This window comes from Phocoena phocoena, chromosome 20 (assembly GCF_963924675.1).
Source record: "Phocoena phocoena chromosome 20, mPhoPho1.1, whole genome shotgun sequence".
Lineage (NCBI taxonomy): Eukaryota > Metazoa > Chordata > Mammalia > Artiodactyla > Phocoenidae > Phocoena > Phocoena phocoena.
Window position 1 is genome coordinate 47,208,245 of NC_089238.1, and position 8,753 is coordinate 47,216,997.

At 61.7% G+C, this 8,753-nt stretch overlaps 2 protein-coding genes across 2 annotated transcripts; both read left to right on the forward strand.

The window, feature by feature from the left end:
* On the forward strand, positions 1-3,087 carry LOC136140538 (chymotrypsinogen 2). The gene is made up of 7 exons (XM_065898684.1): positions 1-52; positions 818-921; positions 1,043-1,122; positions 1,465-1,543; positions 1,882-2,062; positions 2,141-2,274; positions 2,926-3,087. Exons 1-7 carry the CDS (start codon positions 1-3, stop codon positions 3,085-3,087), a joined length of 792 nt encoding a protein of 263 aa, XP_065754756.1.
* A 515-nt stretch (positions 3,088-3,602) lies between these two features.
* LOC136140328 (chymotrypsinogen B-like) lies at positions 3,603-7,339 on the forward strand. Its single transcript, XM_065898398.1, has 7 exons — positions 3,603-3,654; positions 4,404-4,507; positions 4,597-4,676; positions 5,057-5,135; positions 5,545-5,725; positions 6,584-6,717; positions 7,178-7,339. The coding sequence occupies exons 1-7, from the start codon at positions 3,603-3,605 to the stop codon at positions 7,337-7,339; spliced, it is 792 nt and encodes a 263-aa protein (XP_065754470.1).
* The last annotated feature ends 1,414 nt before the right edge of the window (positions 7,340-8,753 follow it).

Below are 8,753 nucleotides of genomic sequence, written 5' to 3' on the forward strand. Positions count from 1 at the left end.
ATGACCTTCCTCTGGCTTCTCTCCTGCTGCGCCCTCCTGGGCACGGCCTTTGGTGAGCACCAGGGCAGGCAGAGGCCGGGAAGGCTGTCTACCCTTCCACCAACTGCTGGAAGGGGTGCTGGCCCCACCAACCCCAAGGCCAGCAAGGAGCAGCGGGGTCCCCGCTCCCAGTTCAGTTGTGTGTGGTGGTGTGAGCCCGAGCGAGTCTTTCTCCCTCTCTGAGCCTCACCAGCTCCATCTCTACAATGAGGATGCTGGGAGGACTGGACCAGACCAGCCAGTGTGAGGCCCCCGGGGTGGAGGTGGACCTTCCTGGGGCCTCGCATCGTGTGCAAGTAGGGGCAGCAATTCCAGAGGGACAGAAAGCTCTGTGAATAGTTGGTGGCTCCCAAGCAGGCTCAGATGATGAGCAAGCGTGGCTTGGCCCCCATCAGCCCTTTCATGCCCTTGAACCAGCCCTTTTAAACTTTTCCTCTTTTGTTCACTGTGTGCCAGGAACTGAGCGAGTTCCTGCTTTGCCTGCTTTGTCTACTAAGGCAAAGCATCTTTCATCCTTATTATACCAACTCTGTGAGGTTAGCCAACTGTAAGATCCCCATTTTGCTGGTGGGAAAACTGAGACTCAGAGTGGTTAAGGTAGGCAGTGATAGGGCCTCCCAGCCCAGGCTTTGGCCCTGCCACCACCTCAAGCTCAGCCTGTTGGGCTTGTCTGGGCTGGAGCACATGTCAGCCTGAATTGTCCCCGGAGTATTCCTGGGGCGGTGAGTCCTGGGTGGGACCTTGGCCTCCACCCCTCACTCCATACTTCCACCCTCAGGCTGTGGGGTCCCTGCCATCGACCCTGTGCTGAGCGGCCTGTCCAGGATCGTCAACGGGGAGGAGGCTGTCCCCGGCTCCTGGCCCTGGCAGGTGTCCCTGCAGGTGAGGGAGGATTCTGCACACGAGTAGGGGGACGCACTGGGATATCAGCCCAGCTGGGGGCTGCTGCCCAGATTGGTTTTGCTGGTGCCCGGGCGGGGCTAACCCTCCGATCTTCCTCTAGGACAGCACCGGCTTCCACTTCTGCGGGGGCTCCCTCATCAGCGAGGACTGGGTGGTCACCGCCGCCCACTGCAGTGTCAGGTGAGAGCCCGGGGTCCCCAAGAAACCCCTTGGGGTGGTTTCGTCCAGCACTGAGGACTTGCCCTTTAACGCCTTCATTTCCCAGTTTCTTATTTGGAAGTGTGTAGCAAACCCAGGTCCTTCCAGTGACCTAGGGGTCCCTGGGAAAACACATGGTGGGCTGTAGGCCCAGTTGAGATTCTGAGCTTCCATCTCTGATCGACACCACAGCCGTGTGTGCAGACGCACAAAGACACGCGTGCGCATTACGCCTGCACACGCGTGTACTCACACACATAAGCACCCTGTATCCCAAATGCCCCCCTCACGGCAGGAACCACTCCTTTCTCTGGCCCTCTCCAGAAGATCCCATCTGGTCGTGGCCGGGGAGTTTGACCAGGGCTCAGATGCCGAGGACATCCAGGTGTTGAAGATTGCCAAGGTATGGCAGCCCCCAGGGTCCAGGTGTGACCCCAGGCAGGGTGGACCCTCGGGAGTGTAGCCCAAGCTAACCCCCAGGGCCCCAGCTCCTCCCAGTCACCCCAATACCCCATCATATCATAATGGGGCGAAGCAGAAAGCAGGGTATGCAAGGCTCCATGAGGGGAAGGTCTGCACCTTGGGCCTCGGGCTCCTGGGGCCATGGAAGGAGCTGCCGGGTTGAATAGGCCATTGTCCACGGAGGAGCACTGAGGCCGTGAGGGGTAGCCTGGTGCCAGGTTCTGCCCCGGTCGGCTTCTTCCCAGACCCCAAAGGCAGCTGTCTGGCCCTGCCCCACAGGTTTTCAAGAACCCCAGGTACAACCCGTTCACCAACAGCAACGACATCACCCTGCTGAAGTTGGCCACGCCCGCGCGCTTCTCCAAGACCGTGTCCGCCGTGTGCCTGCCCAGCGCCAACGATGACTTCCCCGCTGGGACGCTGTGCGCCACGACTGGCTGGGGCCTGACCAAACACACCAGTGAGTGATGAGAGACCACTGGCTGGCCAGGTGGGAGGTAGGGGCAGCAGTCACTAACCACCCACCCTGCCCTTCCAGATGCCAACACCCCCGACAGGCTGCAGCAGGCGACTCTGCCCCTCCTGTCCAACACCGACTGCAAGAAATACTGGGGCAGCAAGATCACCAAGAGCATGGTCTGCGCCGGCGCCAGCGGCGTGTCCTCCTGCATGGTATGGCCTCCTAGGCTCCCTTCCCTCCCAGCCTGGGGTGGGTTCAGGCCAAAGCCCAGGCCAAGGGCTTGGGCAAAGAGAGAAGAAATGGAAGTAGCAGGCAGACCTCTTTCTAGGGCCTGCCACTCTCTCCCTGGGCATTCCTGCCTGAGTAGTTGGGAAGATAGGGCTCCTGGAAGGTCATCAGTGACCTCAGCAGAGAGGTACCAGAGCAAGGGGCTCTGGTCTCAGAGCTGCCATATTGCAAGATTCCACTAATATCAAAGTCTGAGTAATGGCACCTCCTGGAATTGTGCAGTGCACAGCCTGGGCAGCAGAGCATGGTGGCCCAAAAGGGCTCCAGAGGGGTCTGGCAGCCCTTCCTCCCTCACAGTAGCCCCACGGCCAGCACCACCCATGCTTTCCTCCTATCAATGAAACCTGCTCTATTGAGCCTCCGTTATAGGACCCCACCCCAGGGGGTAGCCCAGACTTCCAGGGACACAGACCACAGGAGCTGCTGAAGTTTCTTTCATAATCCTTCTCATATGCATGTTCTGAGCTTCTACTGGCTATCAGGCCTGGGAATGGGCTCTGGGAACAACGTTCAGTGGCCTCTGGGCCAGGCCACCTGGCCTGCCAGAGCCAAGCCCCATCCTCCCTGTCCTGCAGGGCGACTCTGGTGGCCCCCTGGTCTGCCAGCAGGACGGAGCCTGGACCCTGGTGGGCATCGTGTCCTGGGGCAGCGGCACCTGCTCCACCTCCAGCCCCGGCGTGTACGCCCGCGTCACTGCACTCATCCCCTGGGTGCAGCAGATCCTGGCCGCCAACTGATGACCAGGCTTCACCCTGGCCTCCCTGCTGACCTTGTTTCCACAAAGCCCCAATAAACCAGTGGCAGACATGCTGATGGTGTCTGTGACCTGTTTTGGGGGCTTCTGAGAGTCCACTCTGCTCCTGAATTTGGACCTTCACTGAACCAGGTGTCCGGGGGTGTCCAGGAGGGCCCCTCCTTAGTCCACCTCCCAAGAGTGGCCAGGAGGGGCACAGGCAGATAAAGGGGGACCGTGACCCCCACCTCTCACCTCATGCTTCCACCTCCAACTTCGGGGTCCTCACCATCTGCCCCCAGCTCTGTGTGCCCAGGGCCTGCCCACACACCTGTGATTCCAGGAAACCTTCCCAGGAGTGGCCCCCAAGGGCTCAGGCCCGCGCTGGAGCCAGGTGCCTCTCAGCCCAAGGTCTCATGATAAGGAGGGGATGGCGAGGCAGGCTAGGATTGGTGGCTTGAGGGAATATATTGGGCGGTCCCTCGGGCAGACCCCATCTCACCTGCTGAGTCACGTACCATGGCCCTTCTCTGGGTTGTCCTTGGCTTCTTCCTCTTTGGCAGCAGCTTCGGTAAGTGCGAGGCTCAGGCAGGCCCGGCAGCCCCAGGCCGAGCCTCGCCCGCCCCGACCCCCCACCCAGAGGCAGGGAACAGGAGGGCCCTAGTCCTCGTACCTCTAACACCCCTGCCACCTGCCCCTCCAGCTGCCCCCTGAGCCTCCTTGGGCTGCTCTGCCCAGCCCCCCACTCCTCCACTGGGCGCTCCTGGAGCCCCCTCCACTGCCTGGAGGTCCCGTGGGCCCTGCCTAATTTGGTCTGCTCCATTCACTCAGAAGCTGGGGTGGTCTGGGCTCCTCCACCCTCCAAATGTGCCACCAAGCTGTGTGAATGCTGCCTCGAGAACGTCCCTCAGGTCCATCCATCTTGCCCTGCACCTCCACCCTCTGGATCTGGACAGCCTCCTGCGTGTGTGCCACCCCAACTGGGCTAACAACCTCACCCAAACCTGCTCCCCCTGCAGACTCAGAGGCCATGAGAGCCCCCAGGACAGAATCCTGGGCTCACAGTGGCATGGACACTCCCCTCAGGGCACAGAGCAGGCTGGGGAGCCTGGGCCCCGACTCCAGATACCCTCAGCCTCGGGGACCGTCCACAAGGGCGCCTTCTAAGGGCAGCTGTCAGCTGGACTGGTGGAGGGCTGAATTCCTTGCAGCGGACAAAACTCTGAGTGCCAGGGTGCCACAGAGGCCTGGAAGTGCTGAGTCTTCGCCTGACCCCCTTGGGGCACCACCCACTGACCAGCCACTGTCCTTGTCCCTCAGGCTGCGGAGTCCCCACCATCGACCCTGTGCTGAGCGGCCTGTCCAGGATCGTCAACGGGGAGGACGCTGTCCCCGGTTCCTGGCCCTGGCAGGTGTCCCTGCAGGTGAGGGGGAGTCTGGGGAGGGGCAGGTTAGACAGGGAGGGCTCAGGCAGGAGAGGCAAGGCTGACTCTCCCTCCCCCCGTCTCCGCAGACTAGCTCCGGCTTCCACTTCTGTGGGGGCTCCCTCATCAGTGCGGACTGGGTGGTCACCGCCGCCCACTGCGGGGTCAGGTGAGGCCTGGGCTGGGGCAGGAGGGGCCCCCACCTCACCTGCCTGAAGAGACCACCTTCACTCGCCCCTAACCCCAACCAGGCGCTGCCAGCGAGTGGGAAAGAGTCTGGCAGAAGCTGCTCTGTCCCCAGGCTGCAGGCACAGCCAGTCAGCAGAAAACCCCAGCCCTAGCGCCCCACCTCCCCAGACCCCAGCTTGGTCCGGGGCAGCTGGCCTGCGCCTCTGCCTTCACTGTACAGATGGGGAAACTGAGGCTCCAAGGTCACCACGCGATTCAGTGGCCCAGCCGGGGCTCACCCTGCCTGGCACGCTCTCCGGGCGCTCCTCTGAGGAGGTGGCCGTGAGCCTGAGCTCCGTCTGCCACCTCCTTTCTCTCCAGGAAGAGTCACCTCGTGGTGGCCGGGGTATCTGATCACAGCTCCGAGGAGGAGGCTGTCCAGGTGCTGAGGATCGCTGAGGTACAGACGGCCGGGCGGGCAGCCAGGAGGTGGGCCCCTGAGGCACAAAGGAAAAGGAGGGCAGGGGGGGAGTGGGCAGACGACCCCGGCCGGCGGCTCAGGCCTCACCCCACTGGCACCCCTCCAGTCTGAGCTTTCTTCTCTTTCCCACATAATAAAGCTCCTTTACAAACACTGAATGTTGTTTCTGATTATAAGCTTTGCTCATTGTAGAAAACCGCAAAATAACGTCACATGCCATCTCCCCAGCACCCCAGAGATTTGGTCTGTTCAGCCTCATCTGGGTTCCCTTTTCAACACTCTGCCCCTTTAGCACCACCTGCCCCTCCCAGTCTGCAGGTCTGTGTGTCCCTAAAATCTCCCAAGTCCTCCCTCTGTGGCCCACCGAGCCCCCACCCTTTCCACACAGGTCTTGGAACACCCCCTGTGGGACCTGCGCACGGTCCAAAATGACATCGCCCTGCTGAAGCTGGCCACGCCCGTGAGCCTCTCCAGGACCGTGTCCGCCGTGTGCCTGCCCAGCGCCAACGCCAGCTTCCCTGCGGGCTCCCTGTGCACCACCACGGGCTGGGGCAAGACCCGGTACAACGGTGAGTGCCCTGAGGACTTTTCAGGAGTGAGACTCATTCTGTTTTTTGGTCTAAATTCCAAACACAATCATAAATTGCAACAGTCAATAAATCTTCCATTTCTTTACTTAAAACCCTCTTAATGAAAACCCTACCAAACATGAATAAAAATGAGGGTTAATAATATATACGTAAACAGTTTCTGAAGAAACACCTAAGTACCAGCAAGTCTCGCCCCCTCTCACCTGCAAGGAGAGGGACAGCCCGGATTTCCCTCCAGACTGAGGAGGGCGGTGCATCCAAAGCCCCTGAAGTCTGGGCCCGGAGTCCAGTGTCCTGGTCGGGTTCGGGCCTGAGCGCCCAGGTGCCCCCCACTGCCCCCCAGCGCTGCTCCATCCGCAGGTTCTTCCTCGGTGTCCTGAGTTCTTCTGCCCCGGCCACGGCCCCCGGCTGGTCCCGTAACAGGACAGAAGCAGCCGGGAAAGGGCAGCAGGAGGGAGGTGCTCCCTCGGGGGTCCCCTCCGGTGTCCCCGGTCAGAAGGACGTGCATCCCCTTCCCTGGGGGGGAAGGACGGCCCCTCCACCCACACACAGTGGCCGCCAGGGCCCAGGGCGCACGGGGCTCCGAGGCAGGACCTGTTGCAGCAGCTGCTGGAAGCACAGTCCCCGCTGCCTGGTGTGGAATCGCAGAGGAGCCGCGTCCCAGACTCCCTGAAGGTGTCAGGGAAGGTTCGAAGCTCGGTGTCCACGATCATCGCGACGGAGGAAGACTGGGACCCTGCAGGGGGAGGGCGGGGCTCAGGCGGCCCCTGGTCTCTTCTCCCCAGGGGCGGGCTGGTGGCATGAGGGGCCCTGACCCCACGCCCTCTGTCCTTCCAGCTCTCAAGACCCCCGACAAGCTGCAGCAGGCGACCCTGCCCATCGTGTCCAACGCCGACTGCAGGAAGTACTGGGGCAGCAAGATCACCGACGTGATGATCTGTGCGGGCGCCAGCGGCGTCTCCTCCTGCATGGTACGGCCTGGCTCCGCCACCCTGCCCGCCCTCACTGACCGTGCCTCCCCTGGCCAGGCCAGGAGGCCCACTCCTCTCTGCCATGACCTGTCTAACTTCATGCCCTGCCCAGTGCCCCAGTGAAGGGCTGGACCAGATGCCCCTGGTGAGGGCCGGCTCTGGCCAGGTGTGGTGTGGGGCTTCCCAGGCGTATTTAATCTCACACCAACCCCACGAGCCGGACGCTTCAGCCTGTTTTACAGCTGATGGGGAGGCTGAGAGGATAAGCCACCTGCCCCAGGCCGTCCAGGAGTAGGTGGCAGGGCTGGGGCTGCCGTCTGAGCAGATCTGAGTCTCTTGTGCACAACCACTGGGCCCCCACTTGCGCTTTGTCTGCACCCCTGGACTTGCCAGGTCAGGGCACACCAGGGCCCTGGTACTCCCTTTCAGGCTTGAACACAAGTCCTATCTCCTCCTGCAGGGCGACTCTGGTGGCCCCCTGGTCTGCCAGAAGGATGGAGCCTGGACCCTGGTGGGCATCGTGTCCTGGGGCAGCGGCCGGTGTGGCCCGTTCTCTCCAGGCGTGTACACCCGGGTCACCAAGTTTATTCCCTGGGTTCTCGAAGTTCTGGAGGCCAACTGAGCCTCTGCCCCGCCCCAGCCCCCATGTGTGTAAAACCCAAATAAAACTGCTCGCATCTTCACTTCTGTGCCTTCGCCGGGGCGGGAGGATGGCTGCCTTCACTGAGGCACCCTCTGGAGCTCAGAGTGGAGAGAGCCGGCAGATACCCAGCCCTATTCCCTTCTTCACAGAGATGGGGGAAATGAGACTCAAGTTCACACACAGAATGGTGAGAGCTCAGAGCAGGACCGCTGGTCCCCAGAGCCCTCACCTTACTTGGGCTGCCAGACATACCCCCGACTGCCGGAAAGGGGACCACTGACCCAGGGTGAGGGCCCCTCCTGTCCCCTACCTCCCAACTGGGAGTCCAAGTCCATGTGTAATTCAAATGGACACTTGTGGAGAAGTTCCACAAGCTGAAATTAAGAGCTTCTTTCTAAGAGCTACGTTCTAGATAAGGCCTGTGAAAGGAAGTTTCTCTGCGTGGAACAGTGTATCTCCCAGCGGTCCCCCCAGCGGGGCGCCCTCTGCCTCGGGATGCAGGGGCCCCAGCAGGGCTCACTGGCTCCTGGAGCTGCTCCCACCCGCACATCACCCTGCATCTGCCTTCGCCTCGGCCGCCTGCCCAGGGACCGTGCTGGATTTTCATTGAACCTCGGCAACGGCTGCGCCCTTGGCCACTGTGCTCACGCTGAGCCTTTCTGGCCTCAAGCCCTGGATTCTGACGGCTGCTCTTCAGCCTCACCCCAGCTGCCCAGGCTCCCCCCACCTCAGCTCCCGGCCCAGCCCCGCTTCCCCAAGCCTTCCTTTTCTGCTGAAGGGACCCACCTTCTCCTCACCCTCCCGAGGCGCTGCCCATAGCCTCGCCACAGATCTCCCCAACGCGTGACTCCACCTGTGGCATCCAGACTGGCAAACACCGGCCCTCCCGCTCACAGGTCCTCTTGCCTCTCACACCTCAGGAGAATGCTTTTCATTTTTTAAATTTTATTTAAATGTAGACTATTAGTCAAATGATTGGAAAATCAATAATGAAAAATAGTTTTTTAGGGTTTTCTCCTGGTGCAGAGAGAGTACACCACAGCCACACTTGCCCTGCCAGGGGGACACGGCACCCTCATGGTCAGCCCGAGGGGTCACCGGAGGCCATGTGGGTCAAGCGGTCTGCGAGCCCCCAGGCCAGCCCCGAATGTTGGGCCCCCCCGCGCCCTCAGCACGCTCAGGAAAGACGGCCAGCCACTCCTGGCCTGGGCTCCGGGGCCCAGCTCTGCTCGGGCTCCTTTGAGGAGGCACCGTCCCACACCCTGCCCCGCCATAAATATACACAACTCCCTGTACAGTCTGGGGCACCAGGCCCGGGTGGAGCTGGGGTCGCCTGTCCCCACGCCCATCGCCACCCTCCTCCTCTTGCCCTCCGTCCCTCTGGTGACGGCTC